This window comes from Oryctolagus cuniculus, chromosome 4, assembly GCF_964237555.1.
Source record: "Oryctolagus cuniculus chromosome 4, mOryCun1.1, whole genome shotgun sequence".
Taxonomy (NCBI): Eukaryota; Metazoa; Chordata; class Mammalia; order Lagomorpha; family Leporidae; genus Oryctolagus; species Oryctolagus cuniculus.
The window spans coordinates 112,814,301-112,836,994 of NC_091435.1; the positions used below are offsets into that span (position 1 = coordinate 112,814,301).

At 35.8% G+C, this 22,694-nt stretch overlaps 1 protein-coding gene across 4 annotated transcripts in view; it reads left to right on the forward strand.

Moving 5' to 3' along the window:
- Positions 1-22,668, forward strand: part of PDCD10 (programmed cell death 10) — a 47,331-nt gene extending 24,663 nt beyond the window's left edge. For all 4 annotated transcript variants that reach the window (XM_008266442.4, XM_070073196.1, XM_070073197.1 and 1 more), the window contains exons 3-8: positions 3,186-3,239; positions 9,686-9,803; positions 11,342-11,468; positions 19,183-19,261; positions 19,575-19,657; positions 22,186-22,668. In XM_008266442.4, the coding sequence (XP_008264664.1) occupies positions 3,186-3,239; positions 9,686-9,803; positions 11,342-11,468; positions 19,183-19,261; positions 19,575-19,657; positions 22,186-22,267 (543 nt within the window). In that variant the 3' untranslated portion in view covers positions 22,268-22,668. The remainder of the gene's footprint in view (positions 1-3,185; positions 3,240-9,685; positions 9,804-11,341; positions 11,469-19,182; positions 19,262-19,574; positions 19,658-22,185) is intronic.
- The last annotated feature ends 26 nt before the right edge of the window (positions 22,669-22,694 follow it).

Consider the following 22,694-nt stretch of genomic DNA (forward strand, 5'->3'; position numbering starts at 1 on the left):
GGAGTCGGGATGGGAGGGCAGGTATGGTGGGAAGAATCACTATAATCCTAAAGTTGTACTTATAAAATTTGTACTCCTTAAATAAAAGGTTTCTTGGGGGGGGGGGGAGGGGAACGACCAGTTCAAATCCCATCATTGTAAAGACTTTGTACTTCAGTTGAGTGTGATCTAGTCACTTCATATAACTGCTTATTTAAGCTGATCTTCTGGGGGTCCAGAACTATAGGGTATATCTTTGTATCTCTTTGCTATCCCATCTTTGCATTTGGTAAAAAGAATGTGTTGGTTTAAGAGACTCAGTGATAGAGTAGACTGCAGTCTGCAAAGAGAGTATGAGAAGTCTTCAAAGGGTTCATGGAAAGGCATATTATGCAAAAACTATGGGTTTGTAAATTTTTTGCACCAAAATAAGCTTTTTAAGTTTCATTTTGCTGTTAACTGTGAAATTCTCACATGTTAGGGAGTCAGGTTGGAATTAGTGACTTGTAGCAGGTTTTGGAGCTGCAAATCTGGTATGAATCCTGAATCTGTACTAGCTTTTTAACATTGGATACTTTTATACAAACTAACTTTCTCTGTGAAATGAAGATGATGATAGCTAGTTACAGATTTATTTTGAGGATTGGAGATGTTATATTTTTGTATAAGCTTAAATCCATTGTAAGTGCTTAGTAAATCATAGTTGTTACAATGTTATTATCAGAACTTGCTACTGTCATAAAAACCCTTGGTAAGATGGACATGTACATGATTTTTATGAAATCATTTGTCACAAATGAGGGGCCTGAAAGAAAAGCAGTTTATAGTAGGAGAGGAGGTAACATATTTGCTCCTAAGTAAGACAGACTAAAATTATACATTAATATCAGAATGCTTTAGATTAGTTTATGAATGAGGTATTTGCTTCATTTGAAACAATATTTAAGTGCCTATATGCCTGACACTGTCCTGGACGGTGTGGGTACCATATAATTAAGAAAGCCTGTGGAGTTTATGCAAGGTGTATGTGTATAAAATATTTCCCAGTATGATTCTCAGCAGAGTTCTGGTGAGGTCCTTCATAGTTCAAATTCTAGACTTATGTTGTTTTCCCCTTTTTTGTAAGGTACACCCATGCAAACTTAATCTAGAAATCTAGAGATATTGATGTCTGTCTTGGATCATTTTATTAGCTCTTTATTAAGTTTTTTACACCTCTTTTATTTGCCTTGCCCCTTTTACATACCAGTCAGGGCAGTACAGAATGAATTAATAATACTGATAATTGAAGGCGTACATCTGACTCAGACCTTGGTTAAGAGGTCAGTGTGGTCTAAACCCAAATAAGGAAATGGTTTCCTCTCAGCATGAACACTCATCTTGTCTCTCTGCCACTGCCTGCTTTGTACAACCAAAAAATGGAGATCTGATGAGCCATGTTGTTATTTTAATCTTAAATAGTATTCATTGTAATTATATGAACTATGTGGAAGTAGAAAACCTTTTTCATTTCTGGAAACATCCTTTGTCAATTTGTTTTTTTAAGATTTTTTTTTTATTGAAAAGTAGAATTACAGAGAGAGGGAGAGAGAGAGATTTTCTATGCACTAGTTCATTCCCCAAATGGCTTCAGTGGCCTGCTAGAGCTGGGCTAAGTCAAAGCCAGGAGCATAGATTGATCCAGGTCACTAACATGGTGGCAGGGACTCAAGCACTTGAGCCATCCTCCACTGCTTTCCCAGGAGCGTTAGCAAGGGAGCTGGGTCAGAAGTGGAGCAGTTGGGATTTGAAAATCAGTACCCATATCAGGTACTGGTGTCAAAGGCAGTGGCTTAACCCACTGTTCCCTAATGCCTGCTCCCATACTTTGTAAAATTTATAAATTATGTAGCTGTATTTGCTTTTTGAGTCTTTTTGTGCCTTCCTTCTTACTACTGAGGCAATATTAGCTTTTATAAGATTTTTAGAAGCCATGTTAATTGCTAACCGGAATGGTTTTGTTGTTTTGGGGGAAATAAATTATTTTGGCAGATTTTGTTGCTTTTGCTTTGTGCTTAAGGTAAATAGTTGGTAGGGTGATGTGGTTCTTGTTATTTCTGTGTTGTTCAGAAGATAATTGATTTAAGATGTGCACGTGTGTTTGTGTGAAATTTATTAAGTAGAACTTGGACTTTCATTACTGATAGGGTTGAAGGGGGGCTATTTGTTGCATAGTACAAAATATGTTCATAACATTTTGTTGCATGAAATCTATATAGATTATATTATTTTTCAATCTTTCATATTATCCCAGGTAAAAAAATATATATATACATGGTTGAGTTTTACTGAGTTGATTAACCCAATCTTTAGGATTGTGGAAATCTGAATTTAACTAAAGCTAGTTATTCTGCCAGTGAACTCTTCAATGAGTAGAGTTATTTTTATGAAATTCTATGTGTTCTCTGATTCACTGAAAAATGAATTGTATAAGCTCTTTTATAGGAACCTAAGTCTTTCGAAATTGTAAACCTCACATATTTATACATGATGTAAAAATAAAACACTTGGATTGAACATTTGGTTCAGTGTTTTATATAACCATTTCCTAATCGTAATGAAATAAAGGACAGATATAAGCTTCTCTGAAATCCAGAGGATCCATAGTTTTCAACTGAGTATCAAACTTATTAATTAAATAGACTAAACTCCATTTTATCCCTGGTTGAGAAACTGAAAAGCAATTAGAAAGGAGTAAGGTGATAAATAGGAAGCCTACATAGCAAATGTTTTCATGGTATTGATCATTTAACATCCAGTACACATGCATAAACACACACATGTAACACACACACAAACACACATACTTGACTGCAGCTGTGTCAACGTTGAGAACCTAACTTTAAGCCTCCCTATTTAATAATTCAAGTAAATATATTTATTATTTTTTAACGACAAGATATTTTTCATTCTGCACTTAGATGTAATTGTAAGGTAAGAGTGTAACTGACTTTAAAGACTAAAATAACTGAATACATAATTTTTCATGGTTTCCATTGAAAATTTTAGGTAACCTATTTGAAGAATTATTGATGATTTACCATTATTAATAGATGCTTTTGTTCACTGGATGATAGAAACATCAGTATGATTACTACAGAGTAGAATATGAGAAATGTGCTTTTCTCTAGAAAATTCATATTACTAATTTTAAATTTTTATTGCAGCTAGAACGAGTAAATCTGTCTGCAGCTCAGACACTGAGAGCTGCTTTCATTAAGGTAAGGTGCAAATAATTTATTATGACAAGTAAAGTATTTTTATATAAATGTGAATACCTTGTAGTTGCAAACTTATATTCTTTTAGTGAAAACTTTTTAGCTACCTTACTCTATAAAACTTAAAACACTTTGAAAAGGTGAGCTAGAACAAATGCTGTTTTCTTAGCATTCATCTCCTCAGTCCTTTGTGCTGTTGAAACTAACTTCTGAATTAAGAGTGCTACCCTCTTGTTTGCTTTAGGGCATATTTTTGAATTCTTTCTGCCTATTATTTGACTTGTTGAAAACTAACTGGTAAACACATGTCTTGAAAAGATGTTTTTCATATTGCTTAATTATCAAACATAATGTTTTTAGGAGGGAAAATAATACCTGTTTGTGTGACAGAGTTTTTTCATTGTCTTTGGACCTGAGCTTTCAGTCGATTATCACTAGCCACATGTTGCAGTTGAGCACCTAAAATATGACTAGTTCAAATTGAGATGTGTTTTAAGTATAAAATATTCACCAATTTTGATGACTTCATATGAGAAGAATATAAGTTGTTTTAGTAAGAAGCATTTTCAATTAATTCAGTATTTCTGAGATGATAGCATTTTGGTGGCACTATTAAAATAATTTCACTGCTTTTTGTCTTTTTTAATGGTCCCACTAAAAAACTGAAGTACATAGGCGGCTCATTTTTGTGACCCACATAATATTTGTATTGAATATGTCTACTCTAAAGAACTTAGTGTAAAATTGTGTGCTCTTTTGTATAAAACTTTATCCATGACTCCCTCCTCAAATATATATAAATATGCCCAAAATTTTAATATTTACTTGGCATTTATTCTTGTCAGTAATTTCTTATTTTTCAGGAAAAAATATGTAATGTTTAAATGTAGATTAAATTTATAGTTAAGTTTTATTGGAATTGAAATTATAAGTCCATTCAGTTTGATTTCTTCTTATGGCGAAAAGGATTAGTTTGTTAACACTACTTCTTTAATGTAGCATGAGTAATGTCATTGGACATCTCACAGCAACACAAAAATTTAAATTGTGTATGTTAGAGTAGAGCAACTTTTTTTTATTTATTTATTTGACAGGTAGAATTACGGACAGTGAGAGGGAGAGACAGAGAGAAAGGTCTTCCTTCCGTTGGTTCACCCCCCAAATGGCCGCTACGGCTGGAGCTACTCCGATCCAAAGCCAGGAGCCAGGTGCTTCTCCTGGTCTCCCATGTGGGTGCAGGGCCCAAGCACTTGGGCCATCCTCCACTGCCTTCCCGGGCCACAGCAGAGAGCTGGACTGGAAGAGGAGCAGCTGGGACTAGAACATAGTGCCCATATGGGATGCTGGTGCAGCTCAGGATTAACCAAGTGAGCCATGGCGCTGGCCCCAGAATAGAGCAATTTTGATGTGTCTAATAATTTGTGGTACAGTGTATGTTTACGTATATATACTAACCATTAAAAAACTTCCTGCCAAAGCTTCTTATAGAAGTAAAAAATAAAATAATACTTATTAGAGGCTGAGAAGGAGGAGAGGAAGATAGAGGTGATTAATGGGTACAGGGATTTAGATAAAAGAAATAACTTGTATTGTTCTATGGCGTAGTACATTAACTGTGGTTGACAATTAATTCTATGATTCAAAATAGCAGAGAGGATTTTGACTGTTTGCAACAAAACAAAGAAATGATAAATATTTGAAGTTAGAATTAGACCAGTTAACCCTGATGTGATTATTAAACATTGCATACTTCTTTTGAAATGTATTATACCCAACAATTATTATTATGTGTTGATTAAAAGTTTAAAAAAATAAAACAAAATACATTCTGCTGAATCTTTGAGTTAATGGAGAGACCTTAGGATGCATCACTATTAATCAATATTTTTTTGTTGTTTTTCTTCTTGAATTATCAGTATAATTTTGGAATGACGCATTTGGTTGCTAGGAAAATATGATAGTTTTTTAAGTATCTTTGTGGCAAAAGAAGGAAAAATAATCTTTTACACACTGTAGTATTGGTAAGGCAAATGCTGGTTATATAACTTTCCTGGTACCAGGAACAGACAGAAGTTTATCCTATGAGTATTAATAAAAAGAACCCTGTCTGAGGCCTAGATGATATCTTTAATGACATTCATAAGAGATACAATACTCCGTTTCATGAGGCTCATTTTATTATTATTATTATCATCCCGACATATAAGCTAATGATTTAACACTGATGTGTAATTGTATGACTGTGATAGATATGATTTGATCATAGGTAATGTTTGGTTATATTTATTTATTGGCCCAAGCACAGATATTTTTAAGATTTACTTATTTATTTGAAAGTCAGAGTTACAGAGAGGGAAAAGAGAGAGAAAGAGAAAGAGATTCCATCTACTGGTTCTCTCCCCAAATGGCTACAATGGCCTGAGGCTGGGCCAGGCTGAAGCCAGGAGCCGGGAGCTTTTTCTGGATCTCCCACATGGGTGCAGGGGCCCAAGGACTTCGACCATCTTCCACTGCTTTACCAAGCCATTAGCAGGGAGCTGGATTGGAAGCAAAGCAGCCAGGACTTGAACTGGCATCCACATGGGATGCTGGCACTGCAGATGGCAGCTTAGCACAGATTCTTCATTGGGGATGGAGGTGGTTATTTTGGAGGAAGGGAAATAGCCAGTCTTGGATTTGGTTTATTTTTAACTATTACATGTAAGTTGATACATTTCAAACAATATTATAAGAGGGTATGCGTAATAAGCATGAAGATTTTTGTGGCTTTTTTTTAAAACTATAAATTCTTATAAAGTGATGGCAAAAACTTCACCCAACCACAAAATCTTTTTATATCTGTTTCCCAGTTCTTGGTGCACAGCAACAGTGCTTTTTATCAATTGTTTATCTGTTTTCATTATTTGGAGAAAAAGATTAAAATAGTTTTTCACAAAATAACCCTGAAGATATGTTTTCTACTTGAGTCCCAGTCACTATTGTCCCCTCTAGCATCCCTCTGATTTGTTGTCCTGTTTCTCACTGTTGAGAATCACTGAATCACAAGAGTGCATGTTACTGCCCTGTGGGATGGTTTTTTTTTTTTTTTTTTTTTTTTTTGACAGGCAGAGTGGACAGTGTGAGAGAGATACAGAGAGAAAGGTATTCCTTTTTCTGTTGGTTCACCTCCAATGGCCGCTGCGGCCAGCGCACTGCGCTGATCTGAAGCCAGGAGCCAGGTGCCTCTCCTGGTCTCCCATGTGGGTGCAGGGGCCCAAACACTTGGGCTATCCTCCACTGCCTTCCCGGGCCACAGCAGAGAGCTGGCCTGGAAGAGGAGCAACCGGGACAGAATCCTGCTCCCCGACTGGGACTAGAACTTGGTGTGCAGGCGGAGGATTAGCCTAGTGAGCCGCGGCGCTGGCCTGGGATGTTTTTTCTGTCACAGCTGGAGTCTTTATAAAGATTAGACACCCAAGGGTTCAAGGTTGTATTCTGGGAGAAAACCGGCAGGTATAGATGGTTAGAGTATCTGATTTAAGAACAAATCTATTTGTTTGTCAAAGGCATTGGGTAACTTTAAGCTTTAAAACTAAGAAGTAAACAGCTTAACCAGAACTTCTGCCAGAAGATAGTAAGATTGCTATTCTATACTGTGTGTCCAGGCACAGACTCAGAATGGTGTCCAGAAATATTTTAAAATTTAAAGGCATATAGTGGTCCTTACCATGAGCTACAAACTTGAGGTAGTTTGTAGTTTCAACATGTTAGATTGAGCTACATTCCTGTGCATGATGTCATATCTTTTGAAGCTGAACTTTTGATCCCTGTTGTGATAAAAAGGAAGTACCACAAGAAAATAATTGTGTAAGAGGAAATGAAGGTGGCAGGGTCCAATCTAAATTCAGTATTTGAGAAATTGTACAGTGCCTACTAGACAAATGCATCCCCTTAATAAGTAACCATGTTGTGTTTTAAGAATGAAATAAAATATTTGCCTTTCATTTTGGGTATTTTTCCTTGTATGATTTTTAAATTATTTGAACACAACTATTTAGTGGACAGCACTATTTTTTTTGTTTGTTTTGTTTTGTTTTTCTTGTTACTTTTTTTTTTTTTTTTTTTGGTTTTGTTTTAAACATTAGGAACACTGTGAACTGAGAAAGTTAGGGATTTCTGTTAGACTTTTGTAGTACTCCAGGTTTGGCAGTTGGCAGTAGAGTCCAATTTAGTATTTAGAACTTTATTCTCAGATTTTCAGCATTTAATCTTTTCATCACCTTACTTTAATTTAATGAGAGGGATGTCTTTCTGGCATTTCCTGCAAGCATAAAGAATGCTTCCCTGCCTCCCAAGATAATTCATTATGTAGGTATATTTAATCGTACCTAAGAAAGATAAACTACTATTGTGAAATGCTATGTAATTTTATGGCAATTCACCAAATTAATACTCATGCATATTAAGCCATATTTGGACAACATTTCTTTTAAAGGCAAATCCTGTTTTGCTTTGTTTTTTAAAATAGATGTTATCTTAAATATATTCTTGGATGGAAAAATCAAAACAGGTTATAAAAGGTTATTGTCTCTCAGAATGCTTCCCCTTAATGGCACTTGACAGCAGTTAAAATGATCCCAGGATTGAGATAAATGTGTGTATTTTCTTTTCCCATTTTGTTCCACAACCTTTCAGTTTTTGATACTTGAGATCTAATGAGAAACAAGGTGTTATAATGGAAAGAGCAATAGGAACAGAAGAAACCTGTATCTCCTGTGATATGACAAGTGAATTGAAGAGGAAGTGGATTAAGTGTGCTTGACACAAAAAGAAGTAAAAAGATTACAGTCTGAATAAAATCATAAATTGTGTTTTTTTACTGGTTGATATTAGAGCAAAGAAGAAAGAAAATTAGCATAATGATTAAAACTGAGAGCTTAATAGAAACAAACTGAGTATGATTACAAATTTTAAAAAGTAATAAGAAAATAGGTCAGAATTACTGAAGAAAACGTGAATCTGAAAATTAACTTTGGAAAACTCAGAACTCTTTACTCTCAGTCTTGAAAGGGCAAATAGATTGTAGTGCCTAGGGAGTCTAAATAACAATAAGACCAGTGCAAACTAGTAGTGAAACAAGCTTAGAAAGTAGTTAAAGGATTAATGATATCCTAAAAATTGGTGAAGGAAATATTCTTGCTATGAAAATAAAAGAGGAAATGAAAGTAATTGCATAGGAAACTAGTTAAGGGATTGTTTAGCTTCAATAAAATCTGCAAAAGAAATGTTAAATTTTTGTTTTGTGTTTTGCTTTTCTTGGCATTGTATTAATTTAAATGCAAGGAATCTAGAAAATACTGGTAAGATGAGTTATTGCTTGATTCTTACATTGAAATATTAGCCAAAAACCCTAATTGTATTTAAACTAATGAAAAGAGTACTTTTTAAAAAGTATTTATTTATTTATTTTGAAAGTCAGTCAGAGAGAGAGGGGTTGTGGAGCGGGGTCAATCTTCTCCATCTGTTGGTTCACTCACCAGATAGCTACAACGGCCACCTCTGGGTCAGGCCAAAACCAGGAGCCAGGAGCCTCTTCTGGATCCCCCACATGGGTGGCAGGGGCCCTAACATGGGCCATAATCTGTTGCTTTCCCAAGCCATTAGCAGGGAACTGGGTTGGAAATGAAGCAGTGGGACTCATATGGGATGCTGGCGTTGCAAGTGGCTGCTTTACCTGCTACCCCTCAACACCAATCCCTGAGAAGAGTAATTTATAAATTTCCAAGATATATACTTTTATTTATATATATATATATAGTCTTTTTTCTGTCTTTCTTACTAGTTCAATTGCATGAGTGTAACTGAACCAATAGGAAGTACTAAATACTTTGTCTTCAAATGGAAAATGGAACCAAGGTCATAGTAGAAACTAAATGGGTGCACAAGCCTCTAACAAAACATAAATTAATGCCATTATAACAGTAGCTCCACTACAGTTTCTGTCCTTTATAAATTGTCTAAGAAGTACCCAATAGATTATAAACTTTGCATTTTTTACCTTTCTCCTTTTTTTTTTTTTAAGATTTTATTTTCTTTATTTGAGAGGTAGAGTCACAGACATAGAGAGGGAGAGACAGACAGATCTTCCATCCTCTGGTTCACTGCCCCAAATGCCCACAATGGCTGCGGCTGGGCCAATCTGAAGCCAGGAGCCTGGAGCTTCTTCTAGGTCTTCCACATGGGTGCAGGGGCCGGAGTACTGGGCCGTCTTGTACTGATTTCCCAGGCCATAGCAGAGTGCTGAATCTGAAGAGGAGCAGCCAGGACACAACCAGCATCCATATGGGATGCTAGTGCCATAAGCGGAGGCTTAGCCTACTACACCACAGTGCTGGCCCTTAAACTTTACATTTTGACTACAGAATGCCAATTGTATGTCTGTATTTCAAAACTAACTCTCTTTCTCATAGGCTGAAAAAGAAAATCCAGGTCTCACACAAGACATCATTATGAAAATTCTAGAGAAAAAAAGTGTAGAAGTTAACTTCACTGAATCCCTTCTTCGAATGGCAGCTGATGACGTAGAAGGTATCACAGAAGAAAGAACATTGCTTGGTTTTATTTGGCAAAGTCTTCCCTTCTTTCTTTATTCTTTTTTATTGTGATTATGATGGAAACAAATTATAAATTTTGATAATTGTTTTTATTTTATATTTGTCAGATTTAATTACTTAAAGTAGTTATACTGCATGTTCTTACTTTTTTCCCTACTGGTAAAATGTTTTGCAATTCCAGTTTTACCAAAAGAGGAGCTCTATGGAATGGTTATTTTTTTCTTTTCAAGCACAGATTTGGGAAAGCAATATAATAATCATTTTTGACTGCTTTTCTCCTTTTTCTCTGCCTTTTATGAGTTTCACTTAAAATAGTTGCCATTTTCCCACTAGTTAAAAAAATGTAGAGGTATAGTTACTCAGTTTATTTATTAAGGGAAAACAGAAAGTTGCTATTTCAACTGAGTCTTAAGATTTCTAAGATGGCCCTCATTGTTATTTAGACTGTTAGCCCATAACATATTGATGAATTGGTAGAGTTGTAATACATCCCAGTCTACAATGTGCCACTTGGTGAGTTATTTTGCCTCTGCCTTGTGTGATCAAACTTCCTTTTCAAAAGTACTCTACTGTGATCCCAGCATTTTGTTAGATATCTGGTGGCATTTTAAAAATTGAGCTATTTATTTAAGAGACACAGGAAAAGAGCATCCTATCTAGTGTTCGAACTCCCTAAATGCCTGCAGCATCCGGCCAGGGGTAGGTTCTGCATATTAGCAAGAAGTTGGAATCGGGTCCTAGCTAGAGCTGGGTGTTAAACTTTGGTATTCCAATATGGGATGTGGCCTTCTCAACCACTAGGCTACCCATCTTCCTCATGTTTTGAAGTGAGATTCCAAGAATATTCTAAATATTTTTGTAAGTTGTTTGAGGTTCTGAACCAGTTTACATACAGTGTATGAGTTTTGGTTATTAAACTCCCTTTTCCCATTTGCAGACATAAAAGGGTGCTTCAGAATGTTCATGGAAAATAAAATTAAAACTATTAGTTTATTTTGGTACAGAGCAATATTTTGGTGAAAAATTTATTTTCATAATATGTGAGAAGTGTATTATGAAAAACTTTTGCATGGATTTCAAAATTTTTTGACACCAAAATAAACTCATACTTTTAACACTAGTTTTCCACAAACTTTTTGAAGTGTTCTTGTATATAAGCTTTGCATAATTTATGAATATCCCTAATTATTTTAAGGTTTCTTTGTGAAATGTAGCTCCAGCACACTAATGAACTTTTTAAACTTCCCTTTCTAATTCATATTTTAGAATATTGTGAAATTTATTTACTTCAAAGTGAAAATGTTTAGTTTCTGATCTGATACTGTTAAGTGGAGTGAGCATTAATGTTTCTGGACTAAGTTGAGCTCTAATACATTCTGCTTTACAAGCCTTGTCTTTCCTAATCATATAACTTTTTTCCTTCTCACCTCCCTTTGACCAACGGTTGGGAATTCTTGCAGTAGACCTGCAGGGAAGTTCATGGTGGTTTTTATTATCTGTCTGTTTTATCAGAGTACATGATTGAACGACCAGAGGCAGAATTCCAGGACCTAAATGAAAAGGCACGGGCACTTAAACAGATTCTCAGTAAGATCCCAGATGAGATCAATGATAGAGTGAGGTTTCTGCAGACAATCAAGTAAGTGATTTTCTTTTTTTTTCTCTTTCTCTCTCTCTCTCTTTTTTTTTTTTTTTTTTTTGAGTCTTCTTTTCTTAAAAGTATATCAAAAGAACCACTTATTCTAGATGTTTTGATTTTGGTATGATATTGATTTGAAATAAAATTTGAAGTTCTAAGCTATGGCTTTTTGCTGCAGAGTACAATAACAGTTTTTAGAATGTTCAATTTAACAATAGAAATGAATGAAATGTGCATAAACCAATATATAGTTTGAACTATGTGAATAATGGAAAAATATAATTGTCAAGTTAAAATGAGCAGCGAGATTAGATAAATCTAGAGAGATTGGTAATGAGATAGCAAAATTGTTTTTATTTAAGAAATTGCATAAAGTAATATACTCCTGAAGGCAACTTAGCTTATTCTAAATTTTGAACCTCCAGATCCTTGCCTTTGAAGTAAATAAGATTCATACTGTGCATGGGGCCAGGAGGCTGGCTGCTGAGCAGTAATTAAGAGGGGTCATCTTAGAGTAGTGTTTCTCAGCCCAGACACAGTCTCCTCTGGGCTACAGTGTGTCAGAGGGGACTCCAGACATAGTACTTTTACTGCATAAATATCTTTAAACCAGAGTCTGATCATTTTTTTTTTTAGCCTCAGTGGAAAAATAAAACAAGCTGGGAATGATTATACTGTCACTGTCAATACAACATTTTGATAAAACTGTAGCTAGAAATTTCTAGAAAGGAAAGGTTAGCACAGGTCTTTTTCTGAAAGAGGCTGCATTGTATGCGTTAACTTTCAGGAACCTAAGGAGTTTCATTTGGAAAAAAAATTAACATTTGTTTTTCAGAAATAGAATTCTTTGTAATTCACATTGGGAAATGTTATTTTAGCTACTGAGGATGTCTGTTTTGCATTGTATAAGGAGTGGAAGCTGTCCCATTTTAGAAAATAAGGGTTCATGGTACATATCCAACTCAAGGAACAGCTCTCCTCCTCTTTGGCAGTAATTGAAGATCAGGAAAATAAAAAGCCTTTAAATAGCCAAAATCTGTGTCACAAGGGACAGTTACTAAGGGCCTTAAAGTTTACCTTTATAGGAAAGCTCCAGCTTCCTTTAGCTATTTTTAATATGAGAAAGGGGAAGATCATCAACTGCTTATGCAGTGTTCTTTTTCATCTAGTATAGTTAAAGTAAAAATGATTGGCCCATAAAAGAATAAATTGCCAGTGATCCCACTTTGTTATTATTTGGTTGTTTAGACAGTTTGTTTCTAGAGTTTCAGTTCATTTGATATGTTTCACCTATTTTGATAATCGTATTTGTATGAATCATGCTACATATCTATAAATATTTTCAGGATAGTTATTTGGTGCAGCTGCTGTTGCTTGGGATGCCTGCACCCCATATCTAAGTGCCTAGATTCTCATCCCAGCTTTGCTTCCAATTCTAATTTCACGCTAATGCATACACTGGAACGTAGCAGGTGATGGCTCTAAGTACTTGGGTTCCTGCCACCGCCATGAAACAACCACATAGATTTGGTCTGGCCTGGCCCATGCTGCTAGGTGCATTTGGAGCCAGCAGATAGATCTCTCTTTCCCTCTCTGCCTTTCAGATAAATAGATAAATAATTTCAGCAGAGTTTGCTTGAGGTCACTGAAGTAGAGTTTTGTAGAATCAGTATAATGTTAATAATAATAGCAGTCACTTATAGCAGCTATTATATGCTAAGCACACCACTCTTTTTAGTACTTTATTAATGTAAACTGCTGTAACAGTTGAGAAAATGGAGGTACAAGAAATTAGGGAACCTTCCCAAGATCACAGAACTAGAAAGTTGTGGATAGATATGAACCCCATGCATTCTTTGCTAGGGTCTTCTCTGCTACTTCCCAATCATGAATTTATAATGACTAATGCGGAGAGTGAAAAAGTTTGAAAGAACTGTGGTAAAGGACATCTTATTTTAGCACAGTGCCATTTAAAAGAGAGATGAGTATTGTGCTTGAAGCTGGGATAGAAATGGTAGGCCCATACCTTTATCCTAATACTGTACCACTCTCTTTCCTCCTAGTAAGTCTCTAGACATTTCTGCAAAACTCTGGGTAGCTGCAAGGTTATTAGAGTTTAAAAACTGTGTTCTTGGGGCCAGCATGTCGTGCAGAAGGTTAAGCCTCTGCTCGTGGATGCCAACATCTCCCCTGTCCGAGTGTCTGAGTCCCAGCTGGTCTACTTCCAATGCTGCTTTCTGCTAATGTACCTGGGAAGTTAGCAGAAGATGCCCCAGGTACTTTGGCCTTTGACACCCGTGTGGAAGACCAGGATGGAATTCTTCACTCCTGGCTTCAGCCTGGCCCAGACCTGGCTTTTGTAGCCATTTGGGGAATGAACCAGCAGATAGATTTCTCCTCCCCTCCTTCTGTTGCTCTTTCAAATAAATAAATGAGTCTTTGAAAAATGAAAACCATGTTCTTAACAGCCACTTAGTCATTAATAAAGGCTTTATTGGGGCTTGTCTCATATATGGGGAAATAGTAGAAATATTTCAGTTGTGTTTTCTGGAGTCTACTCAGCACAACTGAAATAAGGGTAATGGTGATGAAAATTTGTTTTCTATCTTAGAAGGGATAATTTGGTCAGTGTGTTGTGTATATTATTTCTTTTGTGTGTGTGTGTATATTATTTCTGAGAGTAAAATTTCAGCCATGTATAAATAGTATAGATGGCTAAGGTATAATTATTTCTATCATTGTGATATATATTAATATATTCTATACATGTTTTTATCACCATTAATTGTTTGGGAAATTAGTGGATAAAATTACACCAAAATATAAAATGACTTGTCTTTCAGGCTCACCATATTTTATTGTACTATTTTGCTTCAATCATATTTTGATTCCTCATATGAGAGTACTTCAAAATGTTAATTGAGACTGGAATTAAATGATAAATTTAAGTATAAGCATTTGATGTAGCAGTTAAATCGCATCCTATTATTGGAGTTTCTGGATTCAAGTCCCAGCTCTGCCTCCCATCCAGCTTCCTGCTAATGTGCATCCTGGGAGGTAGTAGGTGGTGACTGACGTCCTTGGGTCCCTGTCGCTTATGCAGGAGTCTAGATGGAATTCTAGGCTTCAGCTTGGTCTAGCCCTGGCTGGCCAGAGGCATTTGGGGAATGAACCAGCAAATGGAAGATCTAGTGTGCGCATGCATATTCATTCATTTTCTCTCTCGCTCTCTTTAAGTTTCCTTTTTACAGTTTATTTTGGAGCCATTATTTTGAAATCCATACAGTTGTTTTTTATATATGGATTTCCTATAAATTTTTTTCAGACTGCCTCTATCCATGAATTTCCAAAATGTTTTGCACTAAAGTAAACTTTGCTTTCATTTCCCTTTTCTGTGAACTTTTTGAAGTTCTCTCACATTGAGATACCTTCTTCATTTATTTTAGCAACGTTTTTCAGTAAGCATATATCATACATTTACTACACCACGTATTAACCGGTGACACTGCAGGTTTTATTAAAGCAATAAAAACATTCTTGGCAGATAATAAATATTCACTTTTTTGATATCTTTATCAGACTTAAGTTTGGATTTTCAGGGCCGGTGCTGTGGCATAGTAGGCTAAGCATCTGCCTTCAGTGATGACATCCCATATGGGCTCTGGTATGTGTCCTGGCTGCTCCTCTTCTGATCCATTTCTCTGCTAATGGCCTGGGAAAGCAGTGGAAGATGGCCCAACTACTTGGGCCCCTGATCCCATGTGGGAGACCTGGAAGTACCTCCTGGCTCCTGGCTTCAGATTGACCCAGCTCTGGCCTTTGTGGCCTCTCTCTCTCTCTCACTCTACCTCTCAAATAAATAAATAAATAAAAATCCTTTTTAAAAATTTTTTGAATTTCCATTCCAATATTTAGCTGTGTGGCCTTGGATATAGTTGCTTTGCTTCTAACATTCTATTTCTTTTTTTTTTTTTTTTTTTTTTTTTTTTGACAGGCAGAGTGGACAGTGAGAGAGAGACAGAGAGAGAAAGGTCTTCCTTTTGCCGTTGGTTCACCCTCCAATGGCCGCCGCTGCAGCCGGCGCACCGCGCTGATCCTGGCAGGAGCCAGGAGCCAGGTGCTTTTCCTGGTCTCCCATGGGGTGCAGGGCCCAAGCACCTGGGCCATCCTCCACTGCACTCCCTGGCCATAGCAGAGAGCTGGCCTGGAAGAGGGGCAACCGGGACAGAATCCGGCGCCCCAACCGGGACTAGAACCCGGTGTGCCGGCGCCGCAAGGTGGAGGATTAGCCTATTGAGCCACGGCGCCGGCCCCTAACATTCTATTTCTGCATCTGAAAGTAAGGGGCATTACTTGGGAGAATTGAAATGATGCATAAAGACCAGCACAGACTCTAACAGACTTACAGCACATCTAGCACTATGAATTAATATATTTGAGTAATGAATGTTTGCTTGACTACAGCTAAGCTGTGCACATGTTTTATTAAATTGTTTTAAGTTTAATATGTTCCAATTAGTGGTGACCAGTGAACACTGGTTGCTTAATAGATTAAAAAAGCCCTGGATTTATATGTTTATTCTTTGCAGTCTACATTTGTATATTTGGCCAGATTTCACCGGTTTGTTTGAAGTAAGGCATTTTCTTCATGGCTTCAGAATTTCTTCCAGAACTGTCCATTCTAGACCAAAGAGCATGGAAAAGAAGGACAGATTTTAGTAGCGTGGTTAAAATTTTTACTTTTCCATGCAGTTTTTTATGAGATGTATGTTTACAGTTTCTCTGATGCCTGTTTTTTTCACTATGTTTTCCAAAAGTTGCCCTACTGTATAGCTGCAAATTACTAAATTTCTTTTCATTCTGCTCATACTGTCTGTTGCTTATCACAGAATCCATCTGCTCCAAACTGTACGTAATTACATGATAGTTATTTTACCCTGTTCTTTATCTGGTTAATTGTCTGAAGTGTGTGTGTGTGTGTGTGTGTGTGTGTGTGTGTGTGTATGCAAGCGCTAGAGTTTTCTTTTGTAGGAAATAAACTCAGGTAATTAATGTCATTTAGCTTCCCTTGTGCAGACCTTGGTGCAATAAATAAATGTTTTTCTGTATACATACAGATACCATAATATTTGGTATAAATTATTGCAGATTATTTTTAGAGAATATTTTTCAGCATTTTAATGTTAACATTCCAAATAGTAGGCCAGGCTTAGGGAAAAATAACTTTGGTCAATAGAATATTTTTATAAATTCCTTTGCCAAGAAAGCATCAAATCGAAGCTCTGGGTTCCTAAACAGCAGTAGTTTTTCAACCCTGGCTCATCAACAGAATGATTTAAGAATTTTGGTGTTTTTCTCCTCCTCTTTTATTAAAAGTACAGAGTTTTAATACTTAGTAGGAGATCTGGGATAGGGTCTAGCAAGTTCCCTCCTTTTCCACCCTCTGCCTGTTTTCTTCCTTTCAAGGGAGTTAAACAACATCTTTCAGAACTACTCCTTTGATTTCTAGAATCCAGCCATTGTCAGTGTATGTGGAGTACATGTTCATCTCGTTGATTAGCCTGCAGCCACATTTTTATAATCTCTTTTTAGCAGAATGTTGAAATGTACTTTACTATGAGGCTGTGTATAAACAGCTTACTTGTCTGATCGGTGTGTAATTTTGGTTCCATTGTATTCCATTTTAAATAGCCTTGTTGTGGATTGGGAGAACCTTGTGTATTCAGAGATTTGATATTTTTTATTTGTTGAAATCATAGGTTTTTCTCAGATAATAGGATAGTTGTATTGACACCATTATATTAAATAATAATGGATTGATGTCCATCACAGCAATGCAGAGAATTCAGCTTGCTTGAAGAGAACAATAATGTAATTTATAGACTGCTGTTACCAAACTAAAAGCAAAAAAAAAAAAACCTAAATGGACAAGGTAGTATATCTGTAAAATTTATTACACTACCCCAATATGTGATATTTTAATATTTCAGCTTAATATCAATGTTTGACTTGCTATTGCTAGAAAAATAGAGGTACTAAGTAAATATTCATTGAAATATTTAATGAAAATGTCATTACTTCATAGTAGGCTAAAATATTAGTTTTTAAGTACCAAATGTTGTAAGGCCTGTAATTCTTAGAGTTTCTACCTGTTTATTTACTGGAAAAATATGCTGGGAAACACATATACAGACACACACAGAATTCTGAGGATTGAGTATATTTTTCTTCACATAAAGCTGAAATTCTTTTGGTATGAAATTACTGCAATCCTGGGCCAGTGCTGTGGCACAGGTTAATCCTCTGCCTGTAGTGCTGGCATCCCATATGGGCTCCTGTTCAGGTCCGGGCTGCTCCTCTTCTGATCCAGCTCTCTGCTATGGCCTGGGAAAGCAGTAGAAGATGGCCCAAATGCCTGGGCCCCTGCACCCACATGGGAGACTGGCCTGGCGGGGAGGTTGCTTCTGGCTCCTGGCTTTAAAGTATTGGCCCAGCTCTGGCCATTGCAGCCATTTGGGGAGTGAACCAGCAGATGAAAGATCTTTGTCACTCCTTCTCACTCTCTGTAATGTAACTCTACCTCTCAAATAAATAAATAAAATCTTGAAAAAAGAAAAAAATATTTCAATCTAATATTTGTGATTAAAATGTCAGTAATAAAAGGTTATGTTTGAATTGGTCTAGATTTATATCTTGTTAACTCATGTCTTTACATTCACATTGCATTTGGACAGCAGAAGTTTTTGGAATGACTTAACAGACAAGAGAATAGATGTGAAAAAAAGAAAACTTGCTTAAGAGTCTGTGAGGCTATTTGAGACTGGAGGTTGACATAAAGTTCAGTTTGACAGAAAAAAACAATTGCTCTGAAGTTTAAATGTGGAAATTCAAAGGGGCATAGGTAGACAAAGCTTTAGAAAATGATGCATCTATAGGAAGAATAGTCAACTAAATGAAGAAATTGATTTTACTGCTTTCTCTCTTTAGAACGGGGAGGAAAGTGTTGATGGACTTGGATTTGTAGGTAAAGGATAATTGCTTAAAAGGTTAGGTGGAACACTATCTGATACTGTCTCTCCAAGTAATTTAAATAACATTTTAAAGGAAGTGGTGACAGCAGAGGGTTGGAAGAGGAAAATACTTAGTTGTTAGATAAGTGGTAAATGTGTCTGAGAGAAATGAGGAGGAGGAATGTTGCCTCCGAGGTGAGGAATGTTTCAGGAGAAAATATTTTAAACTTCAGGACAATCAGGTATATGCTTGTCACGTTGGGAAACACAGAAATTACTTATATGTGTTAGAAACTGTCATAAACATTGTTCTTGGAGATAGCATACGTGGAAAAACCCAGTGTCTTAAATTCACTTATAGTAGCCCAAGGGGGGAAAAATCTAAAACTAGAAAAGACAGGAAAACATAGGTGTGATTACCTTCTTACACTGTCAGGTAAGTAAGTAATGCTGTGTTTAAAGTTGATGATTTGGTGTTGGTTGGCAGTATTTAGTCAGCAGTGCAAGAGAATCAGGATCAGGAAAGTGCAGGCTGCAACCCCCATTCCCAGCAGCTAGTCAGATGTGGGCTCTTGCTGAAGTGGACGTATGATAAAAAAGAGTGCATTCTGATTAGTAGTTCCTATACTCACACAAACGCATCTGCTCACAGGTTTCTTTCAAATGTAGCTGATGTTAAAAATATTGTTTTCCTTTGCCAACAGGGACATAGCTAGTGCAATAAAGGAACTTCTTGATACAGTGAATAATGTCTTCAAGAAATATCAATACCAGAACCGCAGGGTAAGTTTAGTAGAAATCTTGCTAGTTGCCACCCTAGTTGCTGGCTTAGACTTAGGGTTTTTTTTTTTTTTTTTTAATTGATTTGAACATTAACAGGGTTTGATTATTGGAAATGATTTTATCATTTTGTGTAATTAACTCTTGGGTTTGTCCTTGAGTTTAAGTATTCTGTTTCATGTGTTAAAAGAGATAGTCTTAAAAATGCTTAGCTGTAAAACAAAGTTCATCCTTTATTCTTTGTAATTTCCTATCTTTGTCTTTTGTGATATTTTTCCTACTTAATATTTCTTAAAATTATTTTTCATTTCTGTAGGCACTTGAACACCAAAAGAAAGAATTTGTAAAGTACTCCAAAAGTTTCAGTGATACTCTGAAAACGTATTTTAAAGATGGCAAGTGAGTAACAGCATTTATCCTTTTCTTTTAAATGGAGGATGTGGCTTTACATGATAATAAACTCTTACTATGTTAATACTCAAGGCAACTGGTAGTGAAAGCCAACTGTTAAAGATAGAGAATGAGTAGTTGCTAATCCAATTATAAGTAGTCTAGAGCAGTTGTTACTTTTCCTTAAAAGAACCAGAGATTGAATATTCTAGATGCACTGGCCCTGTGTCAATGATTGCTTCACCTTTGCTGTTGTAGCGCAAGAGCAGCCAAAGATAATGTGGAAACAAATGGATGTGGCTTTGTTCTAATAAAACTTTATGTATAGTTAATGGAGCATTATAATTTTCACCTGTCACGTAATAGCCTCCTTTTAATTTTTTGTGCTTGTTTTTTGGTAACCAATTAAAAATGTGAAAGCATTCTTAGTTTTCTGACCTATTTTATCAACCCCTGAAGCAGTGATATTTAGACTTCAGTGACATCTGATTCAGTAGCTCTGGGGTAGAACCCAAGAGTTTTCATTTCAAAGAAGTTTTCAGGTGATACTGCACTTGCAGGTCTGTTGAGAACTGCACCAAAGTCAAAGCAGTGGTTTTCAGTCCTGTCTGTATGTTAAGAGTTGCTTGGAGTCAGTTTTAAAAATCATTGCATAGCCTCCACTTTCAGAGATTTTGATTCCATCAGCTTGGAGTTGTAGGCCAGGATTTAGGTGATTTGGAAAAGCACTCCAGGTGATGTTTAATTGCTGGAACGATTGTGATCCACTGTCCTGGAAGGTGGGGAGCTTAAATTGGCTTTCATGGTACCATATATTAAAAATGTAAATTAGACATTAATTTTAGCATTAACATACAATTGGTTGCTGACACTGTAGAAAACCAAGAAATTTTATGTGTTTCCAGATATTTGCTTCTGCATACATGTAATGCATGCTTAGATGAAGAGGGCATGGCATGTCATCTGCAGTACTGTATGACAGGATGTTCATGCTAGGAATTTTGTAGACAGCACTAACTGCTTACATTCAGAATAATGATCTAAATAAGGGCTTCAAACATGCTATCCTACCAGTGAGGTTTTAGGTTTCCTATAAAGGTCCCACTATTACAGTAATAACATTTAAAAACAACATGTTAGGATTCTACTAATATTCAGAGTCAATTTTAACAATTCACAGATTGAAATATTTACATTTATGTTATGAATTAAAGATATTGAGATATTTTATTAGTGGTTTTATTTTATTTTGTATAAATTTATAAGGAAAATGCACCATAGTAGCTTAGTTAGAAAGCTAGCAGTTGTGTTCTGAAAATAAACTTTTTTGTTTCTTCTTGATCTCTTATGCTAAGTCCATATAACCAAAAACATATTAAAGGAATAACTTTCATGATGGAATCAGTGTTTCTGATTCTTACTGATTCAGATCTGTTGTGGAATAAGTGCATTGAAAGGTAGGAATTAATTTGAAGCCTAATTTTCATAAATATGAAATTGTTCATTATACACATGGAGTATTCAGGCTCCTTTGTTGCTACTTTTTCTCCATTCAGCAGCTTCTTTAATTTCCAGTTCTTTGTTAATGAATAATGTATCATGACAGCCTGATCGTTAAGCCGTCTTTCAGTTGAGGGATGGATTTGCATTGACTTCACTAATTTTTCCTGGTCCCTCCTATTTGAGAAAAATGTCTGTGATGAAGAGACAAGCTCAAGCTATGACACCAAGAAACTGATAAGGCCATACAATGGAACTAACCGATCAGCTCTGTGCCCTTGTCACGGGAAGATGGGCTATTTGAATTTGGTGGAGTATAAGACAATTTTTACGAACATATTTTTGTATATTTTCAGATACCAAATGTTAAAACTACATGATTGTTTTGGTTTAAAATAAAAGTATATTGATTCTAAAAGTAGTTTAGAATTTTCTTTCTTTTTTTTTTTTTTTTTTGAAAGATAGTAGCAGAGACTGGGATGAATCAAATTAGAAGTAATTTTGCCAAGAATCCATGCCTGTTGACAACTGATTTTGAGACTGACTATAATGCTTTACCAAACTTTATTTTCTTAAATTTCTATGAAACCAGCTGGAGACCATCTCTGAATCTTCCATTTGGCCATCAAAGATTTTATTTCATTAACTTCCATGAAGCTTGTCTCTTTGGCTATACCTGATTTTATTTTAACTTCTGTGAAACCACAGACCACATCTGAATCCTCCTCTTTGACCAGTCACTTGTCTGGCATGTAAAAAGAACTGTGGATATTGAGGCACCGCCTATCAGCAGCAGTCCTCCAGTGCTTTATTGCCAGCCACCACCACGAGGGGGCAGTAATTCCTAGATACAGTAGTTGTAAATGCTGCAAAACCATTACATCCAAGGTATAATAAAAGTTATAATAATGCTAATGTGTATTTTTTCCTTAATTGATTTAATCACTACTATTAGTATATGTGACATTAAGTATAAATATTTTAAAGAGGTAGATTTTTTAAATGAAATTAACACTCATTCTTTTCTTTTTAAACAGGGCAATAAATGTGTTCATAAGTGCCAACCGACTAATTCATCAAACCAACTTGATACTTCAGACCTTCAAAACTGTGGCCTGAAAGTTGTATATGTTAAGAGATGTACTTCTCAGTGGCAGTATTGAACTGCTTTATCTGTAAATTTTAAAGTTTGACTGTATAAATTATCAGTCCCTGCTGAAGGGATCGAATCCAGGATGTTGAATGGGATTATTGCCATCTTACACCATATTTTTGTAAAATGTAGCTTAACCATAATCTCACACTGAAGATTTTGCATCACTTTTGCTATTATCATTCTTTTAAGAATTATAAGCCAAAAGAATTTACGCCTTAATGTGTCATTATATAACATTCCTTAAAAGAATTGTAAATATTGGTGTTTGTTTCTGACATTTTAACTTGAAAGCGATATGCTGCAAGATAATGTATTTAACAATATTTGGTGGCAAATATCCAATAAATAGTTTACATCTGTTAAACATTTCTTTACTTGAAGAAAAATGCA